The sequence below is a fragment of the Anas acuta genome, chromosome 7 (genome assembly GCF_963932015.1).
Source record: "Anas acuta chromosome 7, bAnaAcu1.1, whole genome shotgun sequence".
In the NCBI taxonomy this organism is placed as follows: domain Eukaryota; kingdom Metazoa; phylum Chordata; class Aves; order Anseriformes; family Anatidae; genus Anas; species Anas acuta.
In genome coordinates, this window is record NC_088985.1 from 32,549,340 (window position 1) to 32,576,083 (window position 26,744).

The following is a 26,744-nucleotide window of genomic DNA, read 5'->3' on the forward strand; positions in this document are numbered from 1 at the left end:
TATCGCTTCACTTCTGGGGATGAAATCCCCGTCCTGAAAGAAAAGGACAGCCTTTGTTTAAGTGATTGACAAGGAATCCTCCTCTGTGTCATGCCTGGCCTTTTTCATGCTGAAAACGAATTACCTCAGAAATGCAGTAATGTAATCAAAGCTGCATACTTATTTACTTAAAAGGACTGAGGCTCACATCTTCTGCGATGTCCAAAAGAACAGCAGCGCAAATGCTTTTCAGTCACTGGGGATCTCAGCAGAAGAGCTTATCATAAGTGGGTGTGTTTATATGTGCTTATGAACAAACATCAACTAAAATACAAAGAAGTCCTGAGGGAGCAGTTTCATACAAATATGTATATATATATATATATATATATATATATATATATATATATATATATATATTATTTTTTTTTAAGAACAATACAGATTATTAATTACCAGGATAATACAAACAAGATGAGACTACTTATTTGTTACTCGTTCAGGTACAGAATAAAAAATGCCATTACCATGTTGGTTTCTCTCTTTGAATCTATACCAGCTTGGGGGAAAGTCACCCAGCTCCTTATGAGGCCTTCTGCTCCCACAGGAGCACGGCAGTGAGCTCAAGCATTAGTTACAACAAGCAAACAAACAGAACTGTGAGAACACACTGCATGTTGTGGTGAGTTTCCACAGCTTGCCTCATCTCCAGGATAAGGAGCTGGATGCTGAGGGTGGCCCAGGAGGGGCATGGCGCATGGGGCTGGTTGTGTCCCAGCTGCCAGAGGGCACACGGGGAAGCATCTCTGTCCTACAAGGACAGATGGACAATGGCACTGCAGAAGGAGCTGGAATGGGTTTGAGGCAGGAAGCCACTCTGGGGTTGTGGAGAGGTGAAAGCCTGCCCAGGGCTGGAGCTATGGGTGAAGGAACAGTGTTGGACTGTTTGTGAGCTCTGAGGTGACTCCTGGGCAGAGGCTAGGGAAGAAGCCAGAGAGGACAGCTGAAGATATTTGGGCAGGAAGCACTGAGGTAACCCCGAGCATGGACAGGGCAACAGTTGTAGGTGAGGTGATGAAGTATCTCCAAGGGGTCAGCATCAGCATTCAGTCAGGAAATGCCGAGGTTCCTCAGGGAGCCGCAGCGCTGGCATTTTGGCAGGTCGCACCCTGCAGCAGTGTTTTGGTGGGAAAGGCTGAGGTACCTCAGAGGAGGGCGGTGTGGCACCATTTTGAGGGGAGGCACAAAGGTACCTCAGAAAGGGAGCAGCAGGAGGCGTGGAGGGAAGCGGTGAGACACCTCAGAAAAGACAGTGCCAGCAGTTTGGCAGCTAAAAGCTGAGGTAACTTGGAGAAGATGGCGATGCTGTTTTGGCAGGAAACCTGGCAGCACCTCAGGGAGGGGAGAGCAGAAGGCCTTGGTGGGAAGCACTGGCAGACCTCGGAGAAGACAGCGGCAGCATTTTAGCGAGAAATGCTGAGGAAGTCGGAGAGGGCAGGCTAGGGTACGGCAGGAAATGCTGTGTTACCTCAGAAATGGGACAGCGGGAGGCTTTACAGAAACACTGAGCTGCTTCAGAGCGGGCAGCGTCAGTGTTTTGGCAGTTGACACTGAGGTGACTTTAGAGGAGGCGATGGGAACGCTTTGGAGGGAAATGCTGCGGTACCTCAGGGGAGGCTGTGGCTGTGGTCGCAGTTAGCGCTGAGGTACCTCAAAGCAGGCAGCTGAGGAGGGTTTGGGGGTGCTTCAGAGAAGGCAGCCTGTGGCAGGTTTGTGGAAAAGGCTGAGGTAGCTGAAAAAAAATAATAATAATAAATAGCAGCAGGATGGCTGTGACAAAATGGTGAAGTGCCTGAGAAGGTGGGACAGCATCCAGGTGAGGTGGAGTACAGCTGAGCATGGCATTTCAGCAGGAAGGGTGGGAGACACAAAGGGAAACAACTCTGCAATTCTACAACTGAAAGGATAGAGAAGATATGGTAACAATGTGAAGGCACCATATGACACAGAAAAAGACTAAAGAGAAAAAAAGAGTAAGAATTTTAGTGAGAAAGTTGAGGCAGATATGAATTATGACGTGCTTTTGGCTCAGGTCACAGAGGAGAATCAGCTCAGGTCATGGAGGAGCAGCCTTGAACACTTGGTGCCCTTTCTTCCTTTGCATTGGCAACCTCCCTGTAAGCAGAGCTTGGGACTTTGATGTTTCTTGTTGTCCTTTTGCTATATTGCTCCTTTGGCTTCCTGGGGAGTGAGAACCATGTAACGTACCAATACAGGACCCTTCAGTTTGTGTCTGCTTTCCCTCAGATTTACTGTGGGGAGTAATCTTCATTAATGTCACAAATTGCTAATGGTAGATGTAGCCATGACTTCTTTCTCATCCACCATACAAATGACCAATTGTTATTGGTGTTTTGTTTTTTTTTCTTCTCCTTCTTCTTCTTCTTTTGCTATGTAGACTACGGTTGGATTTTTCACAGCAAATCCATACACTTGTAAAGCAAAATTACCATCTCCCGGAAAGAAACAGAGAGATGTCCTTGAGATGTAAGCATTGTATTTCAACTGTACAAGGAAACAATTAAGACAGTACACGCTTGCAATAAGTACAGTAGGATCAGTCTTCAGGATAATCTCTCAGGGACTATGCCTTAGGAAAAAAAGGAAGTGAACCAAACTGTGTGGTGTTAACAAGACAGAAATATGATATTGCCCAAATCAGATTCAGCAAAACTAATTATATTGTCAGTCCTTGAAAGGCTCATGAAAAAGGTCAGTTTTGTGTCAGACAAGGAGTAGAATTACATCCAGTAATTCAGATCTCATCAGCATAGTGTCTGCACATAGAAATGGCTATTGCAATGGCCCAGTCGGAGTTCTGAGCTGTGGGCACAAATGTGAAACGTCTGTTTCTTTTCTCACCATGATAACAGTTCTTTTCCGTGCCTAGAAAATCTTTGTAGGTTACTAGTTGAGAACTATTTCTGAATTATGTAAAGCTACCAGACTGTCATTGCCCACTAACATGCTGCAAAACCAGTGGCAAATGTTGTAGAATTTAATCTTGTCTTTGTTGCAGTGATATTGCAACTGTGATGATCTGAGCTAAGGATATAAAACCATATATAAAACCATGACAGAAAGGTTAGCAGTTGGAGTAAAACAATATATTATATCAGGCCAGCTCACATCATTGTGAAAAAAACAGACTTATTTCAAGGAATACAAGCTTTTGACTTTTTTTAGGGAGAAGTTTTGCAGGGAGCATTTATGATCTCCAAAGCATGTCTGCTTTCCAATTATATTGGTTGGTCTAGTAAAATAAGTTTTTCTACTGACAAATCTTAAGGGGCTTTTTTTTTTTTTTTTTAAATGGCAATACTGTTTATCATATGGGACCTTTGCATTTTATCCTGTTTGGTTCTGCCATGACCAGCAGCTCTAAAGATTTCTAGCTGGTGCAGAGCTCAGCAGAGAAATTTTTAGCAGATACAGGTACATGGGCATGAACGTGCACATGTAACACAATGGGTTTAAGAGAATGATGACACATAGAGCAACAACAGTACAGATTATTCCTTGCTAATATAATACTAGCAAGACCAGACTATTTAGTTGCTGTACATACATTGCCCAATAGAGAAAAAAAAAAAAAAAAGAAAAAAAAAGGTCATTCTCTGGTTCATGATATTGTAACTTTCTTCTACACACTCTCTTTCATACTCGCCACATGCCTGTTCTGCATGCCTGGGGGTAGCTAACGAAGCCCCCCACTGCAAGATCTGCAGAGGTACATGAATGCACCGGGACTGTGTAATATTAGGGTAATGTTATGTTAGGAAAAAAATCATCAAGCATGTTATGAGCAGCTTAGGTTACATGTTGTAACAAGTGAACATATTGTCAATGGAAAACAGTGATGCTTACACTGCTGTGAGCCATGGTTTTCCTTTTTTTTTTTTTTTCAGAGCTCGATAACAAGTACTTTTTCCCATCTGTATTTTCTCCTGTGGTAAAAAAAAAAGATGATTTTTATAGGGTTTATGGGAGGGCTTGTGATTCATCAGCCCTTCAGAGCCACAACCACCTCTAAACATTGTATTTATAAGCTTTGAAGATGAATATAACAGAGGAAATAAAAGTAATAATCCCAGAGTGGGCAACGCTTACACAGATTGGGAGGGGTTAAGGAGCAGGGCAAAGACCACAGACGGGTTGTTGGGAAGGAGGAAAAAGAGAAAGAGGGGGAGCTGAGGACTGCAGATCCTCTTGGGAGTGGGTGCTTTGTTCTGCTGTAGTCCAGATGCTCATAAATCTCCCAACCTGGTGGAGCAAGACCTGTCTTGAAGCAAGATGCTGCTTAATACGAGAGTGCTGCCATAGAAGTAAAACTTCAGGTTGGCTGGACTTACCTGCACCGTGCTTTTGGACACTGAAGTGTCCAGCTCAGCGCTTCCATAGGCAAACTAAGAGATGATGAAGTGAATGATGGTTTTCACAGCACAGCGACAGATCCAACTTGTATATTCTGTGATTCTTTGATATGTCGCCCCCCTCACCCCTTATTTTCTTACCCAGTTCGGGAGCTTTGCTGTGACACCAGTTCTGTACACAAGGACAGCTGAACCTTAACAGCATAACCATGAGCTACTCTTGGCAGCACTCAGATCCACGGCTTTCCCTTTTGTTCGCCCCTACCCCACCCTTCTGGGTGTCTGGCGAGGTGTCAGTTGTGCTGGTATCCCCGGGTATCCCTCACTGAAAACGCTGAACCCTAAAAAAACTCCCCGCTGCCAAGATCTGCATTTCTAGCTCGGCTCTCCTCTGAAGTGGGGGGAAAAATGAAAGAAGAGGGGAAAAAAGACCGAGTCGGTTTTTGGCAGCGCTCCTCCCACAGAAGAACATTCCACACTTTCACATGAAAGAGATTTTTAGCAAACCAGAGCAAAGAGTCAAAATGACAAACACAAACAATTACAAAAAACTGCCACACTCAGTAGTTTTTCTGACTTCTGCTAGTGGCTTAGTAAGAGTTTGGTTTGTTGCCTAATCTTGAGCTCAGAAAAAGACAGTTCATCTATAAGTTTACAGTGCTATTGGCCCGGCTACAGAGGATAAGATTTCCCTGAAGTCTTTGCCCAAGGCCTGATGATGACTCCAAAAATAACAAGTCGCCTTGAGGTTGGAAATTTTGGTTCAGAGAGATTTGGTTCATGTTCCGTAAACGATACACAAATATTCATCCGAGCGGATGGAAAACGCTTAGAAGCTACATAACGTAGCGAACAAGACCGGTCCTGAGATGGAAATAATTTGCTTAATTCTTTGCAGCGCTGCTGTCACTCGCAGCCATCTGTTCGCTGGGACTCCGCTGATAATCTATGAAGCAGCCTGGGAGATGAAACCCTCCGAAAGCAGAGATCACACGGAGTTCAGATTGCTTTACAGTAGGGCAGGAAGTGGGTGGGGGAGAGGGAGGAAAGGATGAAATGTACAGCTCATACTCTGTTGGCTTCAGGATGAAAGCTTTCTCTGAAAAAAAATATATAAAAATGTTAATTTCATATTTCCTCCATGAGAGATGGTGTCAAAGACGTGGAGCAGCAGCCAGAGGTGTTCCATGAGCCCTGTCGCGTTCATTACACGGTAGCTTGCAATTTCAATCCAATAGGGCTTCTCTAAACCTGTGGGTTTGCCACCACCCAGTAGCCTGCTTGGGATGCTCAGAAGCTGGTTTTCCAAGGGTAGATAACAGAGAACAGAGAGAACAGCAGCAGCAATGGATTTCCCACTCATGTAGGGAGCGATGTGCTCCTGCAGGGAACACCAAAACGCTGCCACTACGATTTGGTGACGTGCTGAGCTCTGCAGCCCCAGCAGTGTCTGTAGCAGCGTTGCCTTTTACCTTCAATTTGTGCACTTTCTTGTCAGTACCTCTTTGCAGACTAAAAGGATGGCATCGTGCTTTTTCATTATGCTCCTCGCTGTCTGGACCTGCAGCACTTCAGGTGTGCAAAAAGGGCATCTCTCTGTTGCGTGCACTGCTGTTGTGAAAGAGTGGCTAAGCCCCAGCATGCAGCCCATGGAAAAAGTCTGCAGTCAGTACATACAGAACGGGAACCGAGAAAATCTCGTATTAGGCTGTTCCTCCAGACTGTGGATTGAAAAACCCGAGAGGTTTTAATTTACCTCTAGGTTTGTCCCTTTGTTGTCACTCTGGGAGAGCTGCGCTGCCGCAGCTGTTACCATAAACCCATTCGGATATCTCCAAGTCCCACCTCTGCGCATGAATGACACGGAAAAACACTTGACATCTATCTAATCAAATGGTCGCAGGCAACGATAACCCCCAGGCAGCTGAGACAGGACTGAAAAAAAAAACACAACAAAACGGAAACCACATTTGTTAGTGCTGATACAGCTCTCGCTGCCAGCTGCACGCTGACATGGTGCCTTGGGAGCCCTGGTGGCCAGGATTCCCCTGGGCTTGGGGGTCCAGCCAGGCAGAACGACCTGCGGAGAGACCTGGGACTCCTTTGGGAAAACTCACACTGCGGGGTTGCTGCAGCCACGCTCTGGTGAGGAAATGACCAGGCACTGCTGGAATCTGTGCAGAAAAAGGCGAGCTGCCACGCACTTTGCAGCCAGGCTCAGTGCATCCCCGACAGCAATTTCAGGGCACTGAACCCCTGTGTCCTGCACGACCAGCCTCACACCACACGTTATTGGCAGTAATTTAGCCGTGAAATGGATTTCTTGAGACATAAGGGATGGGTAATACGTTGAGTTTGAGGAAACGAAGAGCTGTGCCCTTCCTTTCTTCGCAGCTATCCTCAGCTGTCAGTATCCCTACGTGTGATTCTGCCAGGAGCCAGGAGAGGGTGCTGTTAAATTTGGCTTTTATTTCATTTACCCACACAGCAACCACATTCTGTAAACTGCTTTCCCTCCTCCTTCCCCCACCACGCCAACCCGCTCAGTACTGGGCGCTTTTTAACTCCCAAATGAAGTGGATTTGCCACTCTTATCAGCCAAGACATGAGTAGTTGTGCTGATGAAAAACATCCCTCAACTATAATAAAGCTGCTAAATTGCAGCGATCACAGTCACACAGCAGCTGCTGAGGGCTTGTATGGCAACCCAGTAAAGTTACGTGGATCCTCTGGATAAAGGACACCCCGCAGTTTGCTTTTAATGGTAAAAAGAGCACTCAGAGTCCTTGGACGGGATCTGTGCTGGATTTGAAACAAGAGGGAGCTGCCTCTGGGACAGGGCAATGGACACAGCCGTGTGAACATCCTGGTGTGTCAGGGATGATGTCTGGCAAAACTAGTTAACTTTGTAAGACTCGCTGCTCTGTCTGTAGGATGAAAAAAACACAATTTATAAAAAGGGAACTCATATCATTTTTCAGGTTTGAACCACTGTCCTCTCTCTGTACCACAGGCCTAGTTAGATCTTAAAGCAGATGCAAGTGCTACTGGTTTAACTCCATCTGTACCTTCAGTAAAAATATAAGCACGTTCTCAACTGTTACTGAAACCTTTCTGTACAGTCTTTCAAACCCTCTTTCCCCACATCAATGGGTTAGCAATTTGAAACAAGCACAACGGAAGAAACAGAATGAAAAAAAAAAAAAAAAAGGAGATGAAGGTACAAGCATCTGCTGTTTGAGTGACTTTCTGTGCTTTTGTTCAACAACAGCTGACTCGGAAGTGAAACCCGCTGTGCCATCCTAGCTTCCAAGAGAAAAACAGACAGTGAGAGAATGCAAGCAACTGTGCTAACAGGGAATGAGAGCAGAAAACGGGATCGCTACAGCATATGAAGTGAGCTTGGCTCAAACTGCATTCAAAACAAAACAACCATCAGCACACAGGTTCAGTGTATTTGTAGAATATTTTAATTTTCAGCTGAGAAACACACATTAGGGCAGAATTCAAGGCACGTGATGAGGCATGAAAACTTTCTTGCTTTTTGTGCTTACACCTTCAGTGTAAATTCTACGAAAAGGAATAAATCCTTCCTATCTTTGACCTCTACATAAAGCAACTCTGAATAGCCACTTAGAGCAGGAGGTTCAACGTGAAGTTTACAGTTCTTGCTGAAATGCAGGATTTACTCCAAGAAACATCTCTTTTTCTGCCTGTGCAATTTGCTATATGCCTCGGACAATTTATTTCACAAAGTTTGATCAGTGATGAAATCAACAGAAGCAAATAATGTTCTCCACACATAATACATGCTGCAATTACAGATAGCTGCTTGCACTGTTTTACCTCAATTGCTCTCTTACTGGATAATAGAGACCATGGATAGAAAATACCCTCTGATTTCTGCATCTCGCAAGCCTAGATGTTTTTCTAAAAACAAAACAAAACCAAAACAAACAATAAAAGAAAACAGAACAACACAAAACTTGGAAAGACAGCCAAGAGGGCAATGAATTTTTTACTGCTGAGGCAAAAACAAAATACAAAGATTAAAAATGTTGCGGATTTGGGTATACTACCATAAAAACATCACAGGCATTGAAATAAACATCACAGGCATCGAAATGCTGCTAAGAAACGCATTTCCATTTGAGTAGCTTTTGGCTGGTAGTAGTGTAAAGCACTTTTGTGTCTACTCCCACCGGGCACTTGCTGTCACCAAGCAAATAATACGGTACCTGACAGCGAGAGTATTGCCAAGGAAAAAGTTGTTTATGAGCAGCTACACATCCGTATTTTCTCTCTTACTGCCCTACCATTGTTCATACAGCCTTGGGTTTACTTATTATTTCAAAACTTGATAGTCAAAGACTTTTCTCTCCTACTCATGCATTTTTGTAAATCAATATGATTAAAAATGAACCTACTACGCATCTGCGTGATGAACACAGTAAGAGTTCATCCTGCATTTTTCCCATCAAGGTCCCCATCCTGCTTTTTCTAGATCACCAAGACTTCTGCTGCAATTACCGGATAGAGACAAGTCCCAACTCCCGAATGTGCTTAAGCAGCCTGCTCCCAAGGACTTCAGCTGTAAGAGAAGTTCCATCCTCTGCCTTGGCAGGTGTTAAGAGCTCACTGTTACAGTGAATTTTCCAAAGACATTATCCTGAGATTACAAATTGTTATAATCTCTGTAAATCCAGAACTGGATGGTCACATTTCCTAGGCCTCATTACAACAGAAGGATTGAAATATTGAAATATAGCTTAAGCATGAGGTCAAACACCGCCGAGAGTGCCTGTAGCAGGAGTATGACTTCACCTTTAAATCCTTTGGGAGCATAAAAGGAAAAATTACTCATTGCATAAGAATTACACCTTAAAACATGCACACAGAAGGACTTTCATAATTTGCTTTTTTATTTCCTAAGAATGAACAGGCCATTTAGCTCTGGAGGAAGAATCAGAAGTCCTATTCCCACTCTTATGTGTAACAAGAAGCACCCACAGCAACAATTTTCTTTACACGTTACCTGCAAGAATGGCTCAGAGATAAAGAAGTCATCATCAAGTCTATCAAATGAATCTGCGTCCTCAAAAATTACAACCTAGACCTAGTTTTAAAAACACTGATAGTGACAGCAGTGTATGACATCTGACCTTCCTAAAAAAAACACTACATGAAAAGCTAACTGTGCAATCTGATTAGCCAGCACATCAGCAAAAGTTCAAGGAAAGCAGTGCAAAAAAATGAAGGAGTAAGTAATGAAAGTGAAACAGAGCTAGACTACACACCGTGAAGCCTGTGAACAAGCACGTGGCTTTTTGCTTTCCCAAATAAAACTGCTATTTAATAACACTGGCAGGTTGACTTTAATAGAAATATCTTACAAAGTCAGACTTTGATGGTTGGCACATTGCAGAATAACTCTTGCCACACATAGTGGGACTAAGACCCAGGAAAAAAACAGATGCTTCCCAGTAGCAGCATCTGACCCTGATGTAACAGACAATTTGGTTGACACGCAGGACGTGCCCCAGCCAAGCTTTGCTGAAATGAGTGTGCCCAATGTGGGATATTAACTGGCAGATTTCCCGACGGCTTTTAGGAATTCTTCAGAGATGCTCTGTGTCTAAGAGCTTTCGTCCCAAAGGGGATATACATTGCTCCCTTCTCTGAAGGCGATTGTCTGCTGCAAAAATATTGGAGAAACTGAAGAAATACAAAAATGAAAACCATGATCAGAGAAGTGCTTTGATGCGTAAGTAAAGGCAAAGTAAAACTTCTATCACCTTGAAAGAAAAAAGTTACACTGGAAAACAGAAGTGAGATTAGATTCCATTGATCTTGACCCTGAAAGATGCTGTCCCTTAATTAGAATTTCCTATGAATGTCTCATTCACAAAATAACTTAAAACATACTCCTCAACAGCTGCTCCCAACAATTCAGAAAGTAAAAGCCATGCACAAATGAAAACCAGAAGGCACAAATTAAAACAACAACACAACAAAAAAACACTTTCTCAGCATCATTATGCCCAAAAACAACAACGAAAAAAAAAGCAAAAGAAACTGAAAGCATTTTAACTTGTGAAATATAAAATGCAATTCATGTTATGGAGGAATACCTCAGCCTTTTAGCTAGGAAACAGTCTTTCCATGGGCACTTGGTTATTTATTAGCTGTCATGCAAAAACAATTAGTCATTCAAGCAATTAAAAAGGTAAGTATCTCCTAAAAATGTTTTGAGCTTTCCCAAGCCCTATATGCAACTGCTATAAACCTAGACTGTTCCTGAGTGTGAGTTAATTACTGGATTGCCTCTCCTAACGAGATTCATCGTATCAAGTGTTGTAAATTCTTGATGCTCTTTTAGCTGCAGTCTGAGCATCTGGTGAATTCTCCTCCTGCTCCTCAGACTTCTTATGGTTTAGGAAGATGTCTGACTTTAAGAAGCGGCTGTAGCTGTCGTATTTCATCAGATTGAATATCTGGTAAGAGAGGAAAAAAAAAAAACACAAAAAAGAATGACCCAAGTAAAACTACATTTTGAATGAGGACAACATATGAATTCTACTGTTGTTTTTTTTTTTTTTTTTCCTGTTACTGCTGCCAGGATTGTAATTACTAAAAGGCACGACATTAAAATACACCTCAAAGTGTATTTTAGTTTTAATTTAAGTGTCAAATGGCTCCAGAGTAAGCTCATCCCTCAACACATCTGCTTTCTCTTCTATTTATATCCACTTCAGGCAAAAAAAATGCTAGAACTCATTTGGAGCTTTCTGAAAACAAAAGGGCTTAGGAGAGGAGCCTGGAATCTGGTCAGTGTCAAGGTTGGGGCCGTATTTTGCTTGGTCTTGAAACAATGGGAAAGAAAAAAGAAAACCTGAAAACTACAACCATGGCAAAACCCAAGTCCGCACCACCCTCTGATGACTATTTCATTGGAGCAGCCTCCCTGAGCTATCACTCGTGACTCATTACATTTTATGGTACCCAGAGTAACTACGTTTCCAAGAGGAATTTCTGGATTCTGACCTGCATTTGTGGATCATCCAAATGCGGATAACCTTACAAGCCTCATTTCTAGCTGGTAGTGCAACTGGGTAATCCAGCTGCTTGGAAGGAAAAAAATCTCAAACTGCCTTTTTGGTTTTTTGCCCACATGTTCAAGGAACCTGAACAGACACACCAAGGCAAGCAAACAGAACTTGACTTCTCTTGCCTGTGCGTGAGCTGGAATACCCCCCTTGCAAAATAAATGACATAAAGCACTTTACCAACCGTCACTTGTTCACTACCCCCCTTGCAAAACAAATGACATAAAGCATTTTACAAATCATAACTTGTTTACATATCTAGGTATTTAAGTACACATATAAAATGGTGGCAATCTTGAAGACTAACAAGTAATTCCAAAACACTCTCTCGATAAAGACTCAAATCTGTACAGTTAAGCAAGGTCAAATTACACTTGCTGGGGTTGGCTAACTCCAATATAATTACATTTATCAAACTAGCTTAAGGGCAAAAAAAAATATTGCAAGGAAAACATCACCTGTTAAAATGTTTTAAGTCAGCTTAAGAACTTAGACTCCTCTTGTTCCTGTGTCATCTACAGCATCTCCCAGAGAGGGAGAACACTAAGATCAAAATCTTCTCTGAGTACCCCTAGAGCCTGGTTAGCCAGAAACAGATTTTATAATCACGTGCAAAAGCTGAGTTCTCTTTGTTCCCTCCTCTTGTCACCTCGGAGCAGGCACGTTTACCCTGCAAGTATTTAAAAATCTACAGATTTTCATGAACCACTTCCAACGCCCTTCAACAGCAACAGCTGCCTCTAAGCTGTGTGCGTAAGGTCGCCCCAGAAGTAGCCCCAGTTAAATCACCGGGGCTGCTGAGGAACCAAGTGCTGGTTATCACTGATGCTGGGAACCCTACGAGCTCTGGCCAACGAGCCCGGCTGACTGCGCCTCAAGCACAAGCTGCCAGTAGCAGTTAGCAGTGTTTGTTAGAGATCAAGTTATATGCACTGCTCTTCATAACTTTATAAGGATTGAAGACAAGAGAAGAACATAACTCTTCCTCAATTATCTAACAGCAATAAACAGGAGCTTCAAGCAGTGGAAATCTACAACAACCCAAACGTTCTGCATTTGGTAAGTTCACAGACTTTCTCCCTACACCACTGGGATTCTTCTCCCACTGTTCTAGCATATTTCCAGGTCAGCTATCACTAAGCCCTGGCTGTGCACGCTCACTGTAAAGCTGCAAAACATCCTAACCCAAGTAGCCCCTCCAGCTTCACACTCGTGACCACGCAATCACCCACCCGCCCACCAAGTCAGGAGGTTTTCCATGACAAACACTGCTTCTTCCCGTGGAAGCTGGGTTTCAGGCACTTCCACTGCTAATGGCTTGGAATCTCCCTGAAAGATGGCAGGACCTTTGCTCCCCAGATCCCTCCAACTGATCCAGCCAGTGCCCAACTAACATATTCAGCACCTGATATAAAAATAGACAGAAAACACTATTTTAAATCTGTGTAACTGCTTCTCTGCAGAAGAGCTAAATGGAACATACAGGTAGTGCTGAGGTTGGTACAGAAATTAAAAATAGTACAGACTGCAAGTGCTGGAAAGCTGCAGATGACTCACTTCACAGCTTACGATTTGAACTAAGCTAACAATTAAGAAGATTTACCACCAAAAGGCGTACCTGAAGTCCACTACTTAATTTCTACCAGACCTCCCAAGTTCTGTAGGAAAACACGAAGCAGATGCCAACTCCTCTCTTTAGTTTTGTGTGTCGCAGAAGAGGGGGCTTTTTGGAAAACTGCATTATACTCACATAAATATAAATACAAAACAAAGCAAAGAGAGGAATCTTGAGCTCTCAGGGAAACCAGTGGCAACTACGGAAACAAACATCAGCAATGACTCGGCACAAGCGAACACAGGAAAATGTAGGCACAAAGTTAGGCACTTGGTGATTCCCAAGCTACCAGCGGAGGAACCCAGGAGCAAACTTCATCCAATTTTTCAGGAAAGTCCCAAACTGGAATTCATACGGTTCATATTTCTTCACCGTTCGCATGGTGAAGAAAATAGTTTTACCTGGTCCTGGAGCTTCTGAAACATTAGAGGGTGAGGTGTCTCCAAAATTGTCTCACTCAAACGGGACTGCCCTTCAACATTGACTTGGGACGAGGCCTTACTGGACAGGAAAGTCATGTAAATTTCTTTAGCTTTTTCTTGCATCTGCAAAAGGACACATTTAAGTAAATAATTACTTACTGTGGAAATAGTCGCTATATTTTTAAGGTTTTGATGGAGACGTCTAACTCACTCACTTCTTAAAAACAAAACGTAGTGTGAATTAAAAAGGAAACAAAACGAAAATATAAAGATCAGCTTATTTATTTATACTTATTTGTGCTGGAGGAAAAACATCACTGCAGGCCAATTCCTGTGCTGACATTAGCAGAAGTTGTGAGTATTCAGCACGTCAGTCAGACAGCGGTTGTGATGTTCAAAACTGAGTATCCAGCATAAAACTGTACAGCACCATCACCTAGGATTTGCCTTCACTATTTAGAAGATCGTTTTTATTAATAGATAACCAGCATACACAAAGAACCCAGGAAGAAAAAACACCATGGAAGCTTACTCTCCCTGTGCAGCAAAAATAAGCAAATCAGTGCATAATGCCTGCTGCTGGATAACCTCATCATGCAGCTTACATGTTGTTTTTGTGTTTTTACCTCAGGGCAGCTCACATCCAACACTGAGTACAAGATTGGGGAAAAAAAATAATTTTTGGCTAACCGTATTGATAAGTCTCTCAAAAGCTGTTAGAGGTGTGACTTGCATAAGGCACTGTGTTAGCATTTGCCCTGATTTCATGAGTCTTCTCTTGATAGATCAGTACCAGTGATAGTGTTTCGACCATACCAGGCACCCTTAAGCATCAAAGCAACATCCAAGTGGCTAAAATCCCTTAACATCAAACGCAGGCCAGTCAGATCAAAAAAAAAAGCTTGTGAGGAAGAACTCTGCCAAGCCACGTACAAGGTAAGCCTCGCTGCAGCCCTCTGAAAGCACAGCCTGCAGAGCAGCAGGCCCGGATAACTGGCAGCGGGTCCGTGTCAGCGTTACTCACTGCATTTAATGAGAAACCATCTACGAGGGGACCCTTTGGCAGGAAGTGGGCTTGAAGGAGGAAGCACTTAAACCCTTACCCACGAACAAGTCCCAGAATTTCTTTAATGTTTTACAGCTGAGAATCAGCATTTGGTGATAATTAGAAGAAAAGCAACATGTGCTTGACAATTAGTAATGCCTGAGAGTTAACTCTCCCTCTGCTGAAGGGGACGCAAAGTGCTACAGGTCACTCATCTGGTGGACAAACTATCACGTGCCAGGTGCATTCGGTCACAGTGAGGTGTTTTTTGAAGATCCACAATCTTTTCAGTTTCACTGATTAGGGGAGACTGGGTCAGAGACGTCTGTTCTAAATGAGCCATTAATCCAATCAGAGGTGTGACTGCCTTAAATTACATTAAAGCCCTCACACAGACAAGGTGCAAAGGATATATTCCAAAGTTGCCTCCTTGAGCTGTCAGCCAGGACTTGGCAGGTGGCTAATCAATACCCACAGAGCTCCATGCCAGCCCCAGCACGAGGTGCTTCTTGCCCAAGGAGCACAGCAGCAAGCTGGGCACCACGGGGAAAGAGTAAAGGAAGGCTCAAGGGGAAACATGAGAGAAAACAGAAGTGCTGTGAGGAAGTTAGAGAACATGGGGGGAACAAGAAGACTGCGTGGGAGGCTGGTGAAATGGGGAGGATCTCTGGATTTTGTGGGAAAGAATGACAAAGAAAGGAAGTGAAAGAACTGTGGTAGGGAGAGGGGGTCACTGCAGAGACATGGGGGGCCTGATGTGGCACTGGAGACGTGGAAGTACATGAATGAACTTCACATGTTCTGCTGCACACAGAGCCCCTCTTAGGCTACATCTATGTTCCAGCAGGGAAATATCAGTTGAACTAAAAAATAAATGAAGGTACAGTGAAGCTGCCAGTACGTTTATGCCTTCCCCAGAGGATGTTCATGGAAAGCCAGGTCCAGGAGGAAGAGGAAGCGCTGTTCCCAGTCGGTGGGTGGTGATCTTTGGTCTAGCCTCAAACTAAAGCCTCAGCGCGGGGGACTCTGCTCTGATTCTGAGACTGGAACCTTGTTCACAGGTGGTTATTAAAGCGTTTCTGGCACTTTTCTCTCACATCTGTGTACTCGCCTCTGCATCCACGCCAAGTTCCCCTTTGGAATACAAAGTTCTGTCTACGCAAATCCCCCTCGGTAGTTCAAATGGATAAAATATTCCTTCCCACTTCCTTTCATAAGGTCAAATTCAGCTCTGAAGCATGTGTGGTTCCCAAATGAGGTGAATGGGCGTCCCAGATGCTCATCAGAGCAGACTCCAGCAGTTAGCAGCTGTGCGGTGTTACCTAGTCCTTTATAAACACTGCCACATTGCACAGGAGAAGTAGCAGAAGGACATGGTACAGAATAGATATGGAATCACAGTGTCATTTGGGCTGGAAAAGGCTTTCAGGACCATCAAATCCAACCATAATACACGTTTATTCTGCAAGTGGTCTCTACAAAACTTCTTGAGCATTTTGCTGAATTTCAGCAACAGCTGAAAAGATTCTCTGTTGTTCAAAACACTTCCTACAATCTGTAACTTGTCCTTAAAGCTCAGCTGCAATAGAAGAAGCATTTAAAACTTGGAAAGTAGCACAAGGGACATGTTATTTATTTCATTAGCAAGCAGAAACATATATCTAACCTCAGTAAAATATTTAAAGTTAAATTTTATTCACTTATCCTCACCACTCCCATTTCAATAGTTAAACGTGTGTCCTAAGATGTGGACCATATGGGTGGCAGCAGAGCTCACTTAATTCCTTCCCCAGTCTTCACTAAAAATGACATTTCTACTTTGACTTCAATTTTAAAGGAGCGATAAAGAAAACATCCTTTTTTTGCTTTATTTTAAATGATAGAGGTGTTTCCTGAGCGGAGGGGAAGAGCTTGTACTTCCATGCTGCAAGAGAACAGCTTGGAGTCAGCCCACCTAAAGACCTGTCCAGGCTCTTGATGCAGTCTGCTCGCTGCCCAACTCTGCAGATGCTGAACATTTCCCCTGCACCATGCATGCATTTTGTGTTAGCTCACCAAAACAGGAAAACAAATGTAAACTCAAGGAGAGGTATGGTCTGAACTCCTTTTCTGCTGCCTTCTGCATTCCCACCACTAGTCTAGAGCCAACACCACAGGCAGGTGCCAGGCTTCTTCTTGCCAGTGCTCCCTCTGCTCCTGTGATCAAGCAACCCTGGCTGCACAGTGGCTCACATTCAAGGGGAAGGGGGCAGAGAAGATGCATCTGCACAACATCTTGCAAGATCTGCCGTGTAGGCTCGATACATCAGCTCTCTAGGCAGAGCCCACATGGCTGTGGTTAGAGTAAAGACTGAAGCAAACTTAATGAGCCTCAACGAAAGGCACCAGATATTTTCTCAGAATGGCACTAACAGAGGTAGGCAGCTTGCAGCCAGCAGAAAGCACGGCCAGGGCGAGCTGGCACCTGCCTGCAAGGGGCGGACTGGACAGCAGGGAAGGGCAGCAGCTCCCAAGCCAACCTCCCCACCTCACAGCAGCCCCTGCAGGACCATGACAGCACTGGGAACAGCAGATAATTAATCCAACAAGCAGCTGGTGACTTTGGTGCAAGCTGCATCTAAGAAAACCCTCATGCTAACACTCGCACGTCAAGTAATGGCAAGTTTATTTTATACTTTAAAAATAGAAAAAAACAATCCTACTTTATCCAGGTTTAATTGAAATCAACTTCATCTGACCGAAATCCGAGTGTCTGTGAGAGTTTCTGTGGTAAACCAGCTCTAATGAGAAGCAGGTTGTTAAATAACTAAGTTGGTTTTGGAACACTTTGCTCTCATCAGACAGATACAAAGTTATTTTTTGCAAGAGTCACTTTCAGAAGACATATTCGTGCTTAATGCTATCATGAACACTTGAAGGATTTCTACTTTTAGTGCTTTTTCTACCTGTGTAAGTTATCTAAATAAGCAGTAGCTACGAAAACTTACTGCAAATCCGTGTCATCCTAAAGCACACTTATGCTACCTGGTTGTAACGTTTGGAGTCTACAGTGCCAAAGCTGTGCTGTAATGACTGGTACTGAATAATTAAGCTGAGTTGAAACTAACCAAGTCTCCATCCGTTCATTTGGCAATCCAGTCAAGCATTCACTAAGCTGCTATCTCTATCCATCAGTTTGCCATTTCCTGCACTAGCGTGCACAATCCTGTAAATCTAAAAAGATGGAAATTATTTAGTAAGGGAAAATCTGATTACTATCCAATGGCAAACATGGGACCCGACAGAAGGATTTTCCATTTTTGTTTCCTTTTTAAAGTCTGGTTTGATACCTACACACCTCTTAGCAAGGACACTGCGTGACACACCAAGAAAAAAAACATCTGCCCTACACAGAGCAAAGGGATCTTTCCATTTGTTCATGAATTGCAATGCTGTCTTCTATTTTACCAGCTCAGAAGGGGAGTAGGGAACCAGCCAGGACACTGTATGGACATCTGGGGGAGGAAGAGATCAAACGCCTTCTACCTCAGACTGACACGATGGGATTGGAAGCAGCTGCTTCCTCCAAAGCAGAGCCAGGTCTGAGGACCTGTCTGGGCGAGCTTGGTGCCATCAGACATTGGCTTCCAGCATGCCCCAGCCCGGCTGCAGCTGAAATCCCCTCACAGGCAAGGGGACAGATGGACTCGCAGCCTGGCTGTGCTCCTCACTCCACCCACGGAAACTGCTGCCACCAGAGGGGCAGCTAGCACAAGCAGTAACCTCTGTCATCCTGCCTCCTGACACTTGACTGTCCCCTCTCAAAAATAAGTATTGCTGAAAATCCAGTATTCTGCTGGAAAACATTATCCACTGACAACATTTGCCTGGCCTGAAGACAGGAAGTCCTGCAGTCTGGACACAAGAACTGGGGCAGCTCCTCCAGATGCACTTGATAATGCCCCCAGAAGGCCACTTCCCCCACCTGATTCCAATTCCCTGGCATTTCTGATGTTACTCACAGCATATGCTGTCCCATCTGAAGCAGGTTTAAGTGGTATTTTCCCAGTCTCACCTCCTCATGCTATTCTATTGGCCCAGAATAACGCAAAAGGGGCTGTAAGTTTGCACCTGTTGCCTTCCAAAACATTCCCTTTGTCATCAATAAGAGGGGGGTATGTGAAGGGCATAAAGGTGGGATATCAAAAAAAGAGGGCTTCTAGGATTTAAGAGCCTTATTTTCACTGATTGTACTATTCAGTTGGAGTTTTGAAACTACCTTGAAGATAAATAAAATTCAGAATTTGACAAAAAAAAATCTTAAAGTTTTTCCAGAAACAATCAAACAGAACGTGGTACGTATTTTAGGCCTGACTCTACAGGCTTCTAAGAAGAAGCAAAAGTACATCCTGTGTTCCTGTTGCACCTAGACTTCAATAGAAGTTACTGGAGATGGTTGGTTAAAAAGCTTCCAACAGAATAATTTTACCAGAAAAATATAGCTTTTATGAAAATAGGAATGTAACAATAAAAAAAAATAAAATGAATGTATCAATTTGAATAAATATTTAAACAAAATAATCCAAATGGACCCTCAATTGCTTTTGCTTTGGTAATTTGGAAAGGCAAAACAATTCATTTTGGTATTGTAAAATATTTTGTTTGTGCTGTTTGTTTTTATGTTTGCATATTAAGCATAGTGGTGTATATTTTCATATAATAGCCATTATATTTTAAAATGTCCTAAATTAGATAACTTTATATTTTCAAACAAGATAATGGAATATTAGTGAACTAAACCTTTTGCTATTCCAAAGCAGCAACAAAAAGTTTAGTTGTCAAACACGGCAAACTTGGCAATTTCAGCATTTTGTTTTGATTGGAAATAAAACCAACTTTGTTTCTAAACAATTCTACCACAATGATTTCAGTACAACTCCCTCAAATGTGTTTATCTGCACTCACACGAAGCACATTATGTGACAGAAATATTACAGCTCCATCCCTGCTATGGAAACCTTGCTGACAAGTAAAATTTATTTAGGAAGCATACCTGTTTTTTTCCCTGTGTTTTCTTAAATTCTTCACACGCTAGCCAGAACAAAACATTTTCTTCACTGAATTCTTTCTTTAAAAATTCCTAGGGAAAAGAAAAAGAAAAGTTAACAAAGATAGGACTTCCCAATTTCTCGACTGTTTTTCTCTCTTCCTACGTAGCTATTAAAGCCAGAAGCTGCCTATGGCTAGTTTTCACCATGACACGAGTTTTCATAACAGAGTGCGACAGAAGCACTGCATTAATGTGTCTATATGCTGCCGAGGCACCAATGAACAATATATTCAGCACTTTAAAAGCACATTCCAGGAGAAGGATGAGCTACATCTAATCTCAGAGCTTATCAGTAACTAAGACGAAGAGCATCTTCAGTCTCCGTTAAATAACTTGAGTAATTTCACAGTTATTACTCAAAGGGAACTCTGCAAATATATGAATTCATTAGCAGGTGAGTATAATGAACTATTTTAATGAGAGCAACAGATCACTTGAGATTCTTGTCTAGCATCTTTCTGATTTTTTTAATGAGTGAAATCTCTACATATCAAAGTGTTTCTAAACATGATCATCAGTGGCAATAAATTTACTTAAGTAACTGAAGCAGAAGACATATTTGGCTTCTCTAAACAGTGTTTAAGCATTCTCCCAAAACTGAAGAATGTTTTAAAATGAGGGGAAAAAAGTACGTTAAACTGACGTATAAAAAGCGGTGATTGAAATATTTATAGCTCTGAGATTGACAATTTTTACTTCCAAACATTAGAAAATAGAGATTAAGTAATGCCAAGAATTAAATAGTACCACGATTTTTGTTGTTGTTTTAAGAATTCTCAATCACACAGTAATTGCAGTGGTTTATAATCCTGGTTTACATCAGTTTTCAAACCAGTCTGGGAGGAAATAGTTTATCCCAGTGCATTTTATCAGTTCTTAGCCCAGCAAAGCCATACTTTACCAGGTAGTTCCTATTGCTGCAGCTAAATCCTTTGACTTCGGCTAAAAGGCCTCAATAAACCAACTGTCCGTCCTCACCTAATTAAGCCTCAAGCCTGCATTTGGAGCTACACAAGCCCACAGTTTGTAGTTAAGTTAATGTTTTTCAGTACAGCTGCTGCAATACAAAATAAGAGCTGCTCAGAGTTATCAGACTGAGGGAACGGTTTGTGGTAACTTGCTGCTTGAGTAAGGATGTGTGGGAATGGGCCCAGAAATTAATAATGCTTGGCGAGAGAGATCAGTTGCTCAAGGCCTGTCGTTTATCTAACAGTAAACTGTTAATCCTCACAACAGCTGACCGATCCCATTAAAAAGATGCTACCCAAAGCCTTCCGCAGGCCTTACAAGAGCAAGCAATTCCCCACATCAGCAGCTCGGCAAATGCCACAGCTCCAACTCTGCCACCTTGGCTCAGGGTACGCATCTAGAAAGATAGGAGCCTGTGCGCTCACAGCTCTGGCACAGTTGCACCGTTTGTGGTGAGCCTCATTCATCTCACTCCTCCTAATTCTAGTTTATATAAATATTTATAGGTAATATAGCAACCCTAAATCGTTTAACTCCCTCTGGATCTTCGAGGAGGTTCTCCAGCGATGAAGCCCATTTTGAGGTTCCTTTCAAGCTCTGGTGGCTACTGCTGGGGTGACCCTCGCTGTCATTTATCTCTGGAAAAATTGAGGAGAGCATCTTTGTTAGGAGTGATTAACATCACATGCAGTTCTTCCCCATTCCCCTCTGCTCCCTTGGATTACAGCTGCGCTCTTTAAAGGAAACACCATAAAACTGAAAATAAACACACGCACATATTTGAATGCTGCTTTGCATCTAGAGAGGTAAAATTGTCTCGCAGCTGGGTAATTCACGAGCACAGAAGTAGGCGCTGCCATTGCTTTATGGGAGTTCAGGCACCTTTTGCCTGAGGAGCACAGTGACCGCAGCCCGCGCAGCAGCAGGACCGTCTGCCTTTCCTCCTGGCAGCCCGTGGCATTGGTGCCTACGAAGCAAATCCCACTCGGTTGCACGCACGAAACTTATTTTCAAGGAAAGACTCATCGCTGGGAGGTGGGAAAAGGCAGAATGGGAAAGAAACACGATACTTTGTTCAGCAGAACAAGTCTGGCACCTTAACATGGTCTCAGGGGAGAGGGGCAGCTGGCAGAGGAGCCTCACCCCAGCAGAGCCAACCTGCGCTGGGCGAGTGGCCTCTGGGTGGTTTTTCTGATTGCTTGTTTGTTTTCAAGTCCCCTGAAGTTCTGTTTTCACAAGGTACGCTGGGCTGTGCCCATGGCCTATCTGCCAGCCAGCCACCGCAGATAGGACAGCTGGTACATGGTTCTGAGTATTTCTGTCCCAGGGACAGAAAGCACATCGCATCCAAGGCTGGTGAAGCCAAAAAATTGTTTGCTGGCTACGCATCAGAAGACCTATTCCTTGGGAAGGCTCCAGGGCTTTTACTGCTGATCTGAACAACTCTCAAATACACACGAAGAGCTTGGCCTCCTTTCCTCGTGCACTCGGGATGCCAGGAGGAGACGCAGAAGGGCTGAAGGGCCGTGAGCAGCCAGGCACCAGCCGAGGTCCCTGCACACCGCAGAGGTGCACAGAGCGCGTGCTGAAACCACTGCAGGCGTCCTCACAGCCCCTTCGTCTGTCCCTGCCGGTACTGGAAACCCAGATCCCAGCAACTTCTGCTGCAGTTCTGTTACAAACCCTCCCTCCGCCATGAATCTAAACCTCAGCAAGTATCTCACAGCATGATCTGTGCAGAGCTGTGCTATCAGATGCCCTTCGCAGCTATGGTTAAACCCCATGAAACACTCGCACTGCAGCAAAGAGTTTGGGCTGCTGCAGACTTGCAGAGTCCATTTGTTTTCCTAACGGTGAGAGAGACCACTGCGAAAATCTCCCCTTCCCACTTCACAAGTGGTTATTTCAGGTTTCAGGACACCCCCTCGGTAAGGGCCGCGACAGGTTTGTCTCCAAAGCAGCGGGTACAGCTACAGCCCTGCCTGTGTAAGAGAATTAAATCCACTCTGCCTGAGTCACAGCGCTGCAGTGAATTATCTGTGCCTCAGTTTCCCCTCCCCTCAGGCAAAAGGATGTGGTTCCCGATTGCGATTTGTGAAATTTATTTTAGGAGCCTGACTCAAAGTGTCCAGGCATCTGATCTTTGTAAACCAAGCGATAGCCAGGTGGGAGCAGCAAGGCAATGTGAGCAGAGCACCACGGGCTCCTGAGGGTCGCTCCCACCTGCAAGCAGAGCGGCAGCGCTGCGTAAAGGGGTGCAGGGCAGGGGGGAACACCCTCCAGCTTTATAAGCCCATGAAAGCCGCTGGGTGTTTTTATTACACCCCATTAAATAAGCAGTCACAAACATTCTCTTTTTTAATACAAGTGCCCCCCAGTTGGCATCGTACCTTCCCACCCCCACGTATTAGCTTCATGTAGCAGATTTGATGTGTGATGTCCAGAAGTTTTTAAGACCTTAGGACAGGATAAAGTTCCCCAGAATGATCCCCACGTCCATAGCCCCAAGATCTTACTAAATTTCCTTAAAAACAATGCCTCCACTGAAGAAATGAGAACCTCAATGAGAACCTTTCCTTAAAAGCCACTCAATGAAAACCCGAAACCGTTTATTTTAGAATGCAATCCTGCAATAAACGTAATTACAGGAATAACCCTAATTATCACCATTTGCTGTTTATAAAGATAACTTCCTGCTGTTAAAAGCATCTGGTGACCAAGTTACATAGCGTACACTGGGAATAACAGGCTCAGCACCAGCGTTTAGTGACCAACAGGTACATATCTGTGAGCAATAAAACCAGGCAGGCAGGCACTTGTTGCCACTGAGCACTGGGAGATAACTTTGAGCATGGAGCAGGGCGTTACGCCATGGCAGTTCTTCCACTTTACGTTCCTGAAAAAGCCGTAATCAGCACGCACGCGATAAACACGCTAATTATATCTCTTATTTCTGACTGCCCCAGGAAAGCGCTCGCTATCTCTCAGGCAGACCAGAAGCCAAGGGGCAGAGCGAGCCAGCAGCAGGCAGCTCGGGGACTTCTGAAGCAAAGTTTCCACTGAGCGAGCAGCCCTGACACCGCTGCCTCTGGGATGTGCAGCGGCCGGCACAAACACGGCAAGCGACCAAGTGCTTGCACTGCACCGTTATTTCGGAGGAGAATCCTACACTCTGCTAGCAGGCAGGATAAGCGTGGTAGTTCAGGGCAGGATCCTGCAGGAGCTGCTTTTTCCAGTCAGGCAGCAAGGCTGGGATAAAGCCTCTTTGTGCGGGGCAGATGTGCTGGGGAGCGCAGCGCTCGTAACGCTGTGCCTGTCAGATGAGGGGGGCTATCTGAAATGGCAAAGAGCTGCAGCCTCCGATGACAAGGGCCAAAATTACAGCAAGCAGTGCTCACACCGAGCTGTGCCAGCAGCCACAGAGCGACCTGGAGCCTCACCAAGCCCCTGAGACACCAGGCACGGCCCTCACGGAGCCCCCTCAGCGCCTGCTGCCCCCAGCCCACCTCACACAGCCCCTGCTCACACCAAACATCCAGCACGGGCCTCCTTATCCAACCTCAACCTCAAACGCATGCTTGGTTGTTAATTAAGGGAATCCTCCTCGGCTTCCAGCAGTCCCGCTGAAGGTTCACCTGCCTGTTTCGCGAAGCCACGGCGCCTTGCTACTGCTTTGGGCGCGCTCCCCGCACCGCATCCCGTCCTGCGGCCACCAGAGCCCTGCCCGGCCACAATCCCTGGTGCAATCCCTGGGATTAACAACCCGGGGTCACGAAGCAGCAGCGGGGCGGTGAGGTGAGGAGGGAGCAGCCTGGCTTCTCCCACAGGGCTGCCCCAGGACCCGGCGAGCAGCAGCAGCAGCAGCAGCTGGCCACCGGCTTCCACTTTTAGCCCCCAGGAAGGAAGCGCAGGGGCCGTTCTGCTTTCGCAGCATCTCTGGAGGCGCTCCCCGGCCACGCATCCCTGCGAACGAGGCGCCCGAAGCCTTCCCTCAGCGCGGCGGCCGCGCCTCGGAGCACAGCGGGGGCCGCCCCCCTGCTCCCCCCGTCCCGTCCCGTCCCGGTCCCGTCCCCGTCCCCCCGCGTGAGGCGCCCCCGGTACCTGAGGGCGGGCGCTTCCTGCTGAGGCGGCTCACGGCCCGGTTGAACATCGCGGGGCCCGCAGGGGGGTGCCGAGAGGAGGGGGAGCGGCCCCGTCCCAGCCCAGCCCGGCCCGGCCCTGCCCGGCCCCGACCGCCGCCTCCTGCCGGGCGCCGCCGCCGCCCGCTCCGCCCCGCGGCTGAGGCGGTGCCGGTAACGGGGCCGGGCGCCGCTCGCCGAGAGGCCCCGGGAGCTGCTGCCGGGGGCGGCTCCCGCTCGCCTCAGCCCCGCTGCAGCCTCGCTTGGCCCCGCCGGGCTCCTGCCCCACACGGGCAGCGGCCACCGGGCAGGTGCTGGGCGGCCCCGACATGGCGGTGGCGCCTTCCCGCCAGAAGCGGCGGGCTGGTGGCGCTGCCGGCGCCCCCCTCGCTCTCCTGAGACGTGGAAGAGCAATTCTGGCCCAGCAGAGGGGCAGCGAAGATGTTAACAATTCCCTTTCTCGTTTATTTCAATTTGAAAAGTGGCATTTTACTGAAATATTTCTCCCCCAACACCCAAGAGCCCCACCAGCAGCCACGTCCGCCCCCATTTTGTGTCCGCCTCAGCACACAACTGGCTCCCCTCACAAACCCAGGGATGTTTTCCGCTTACACACGAGGCCAAGCTCCCTTCCCTGGGAATCGGTGACACCAGAACCCCCAACACGAGAATAAATCGCATCTGTGCTTCCAAAGTAAATAACAGCACAATACCTTCCAGCTGAAGGGATTTGGCCTGTGCGCTGCTGGATTTGTGCCTCGCCTACCAGGGCCAAAAGCTGTGTTAGCTGGTAAAGATTTCTTGGCTTTTGGTGAGGATTAAAAATAAATAAATAAATAGTTTTGCAGCTAGGGGGAACTGCAGAACAGCTGCATGTGGCATTTGCAAACAGATGTGCGAAACCTAAGAAACACAAGTGTATTTGGGCCATAACTGGTGTTTCTGTGCAAGAGTCAGTGTGGAGTAACGCTACATTCAGAGCCAGGATAGCAGCAAATGCTGCAGGAACAGCCCTGGTGTCCGTCTCAGGAAAGAGCACATCCTCCACAAGCCTCTTGAGTCACAGCCATCAAGGCAAGCATGCCAGGTGTTCCAGAGCAGCACACGGACACTTACGCAGATACCACCAAATTTTATTTAAGTATCAGGTGTTACAAAAGTTTGGGCTTTAAACTCTTGTAATTAGTACTCCTAGAAAAACAATCTTCAAGTTAATCTACAGACAAGTTATCTGAGTTGTTTTAAGACTGAACATCATGCATTTGGAAACAGGAGTAGATAAATATGAGAACACCTGAAGAGCAAAGGCAGTTTGTGTTCCCGCAGTGGTGTCTCCAGGAAGCTCCAGGCAGCCCAGCCAGCCCTTTGCGCTCCATTCATGTTCTGCTAACGCTGACCTTCAGCTCTGCCACGTATTTATCCATAAAACCTGAAGGAGATTTTCTTGTTTTCTTTCTTCCCCTTGACACAAAATTACACAAAATTGGTTTCAGTAATTCTTATTTATCCCTCTTTTTCTTGCAAGCATGAGCAATTGGACTGCTCCCACAGACTTGTTCCCTTGAGCTGGGCACGACTGCCAGTGCTGCTTGGGTCAGGGTCTCAGATGCCCGTGCTGTGTGCTCCGTTCTTCTGCTTGACATTCAGCGCTTTGTGAGCCTTAGCAATGAGGGAAATTTCCTTCCAGGTGAAGTTGGTGAAGATATTCAGGCATTTGGGGGATTTTTGCTTTTTTCCCCCACAAATAAACTGCAACACCTGTACAAGTACACATGCAACTTTAGCTATGACTTAAGTCAAAATGTGCCAGTGCCTACCTGACAGATTTATACATTCTTAAATAGATTTTAAGACTATGCATCACAACAACTTTATGAGGTTTTTCCTTAGTCTCACAGGGCAAAGCTTCCATTAGAAATTACTAGGCTGATACAACCCACGTTTTGTTTGATAACCTTTGGCTGTCAA

The 26,744-nt window shown here is 45.2% G+C and overlaps 1 protein-coding gene and 1 long non-coding RNA gene across 2 annotated transcripts; one reads left to right on the forward strand and one right to left on the reverse strand.

The window, feature by feature from the left end:
• Positions 1-7,859: 7,859 nt before the first annotated feature.
• Positions 7,860-24,942, reverse strand: RGS10 (regulator of G protein signaling 10). Its single transcript, XM_068688992.1, has 5 exons — positions 24,760-24,942; positions 21,178-21,296; positions 19,633-19,719; positions 13,535-13,678; positions 7,860-10,906 (listed from the first exon to the last, which is right to left on the reverse strand). The coding sequence occupies exons 1-5, from the start codon at positions 24,806-24,808 to the stop codon at positions 10,760-10,762; spliced, it is 546 nt and encodes a 181-aa protein (XP_068545093.1). The 5' UTR covers positions 24,809-24,942; the 3' UTR covers positions 7,860-10,759.
• Positions 14,224-16,980, forward strand: LOC137859660 (uncharacterized). Its single transcript, XR_011098442.1, has 2 exons — positions 14,224-15,573; positions 16,484-16,980. It is a non-coding gene; the product is annotated as an uncharacterized lncRNA (long non-coding RNA).
• Positions 24,943-26,744: the final 1,802 nt, after the last annotated feature.

What these genes read in the sequence shown, in the direction of transcription:
- RGS10 (XM_068688992.1), bottom strand. Translation starts at nt 24,808, where the DNA reads ATGTTCAACCGGGCCGTGAGCCGCCTCAGCAGGAAGCGCCCGCCCTCA. An exon ending in CAGGAAGCGCCCGCCCTCAG is followed by an intron (nt 21,297 to 24,759) that starts GTACCGGGGGCG and finishes CAATTTTTCCAG; the next exon opens with AGATAAATGACAGCGAGGGT. An exon ending in AAACACAGGGAAAAAAACAG is followed by an intron (nt 13,679 to 19,632) that starts GTATGCTTCCTA and finishes GTCCTTTTGCAG; the next exon opens with ATGCAAGAAAAAGCTAAAGA.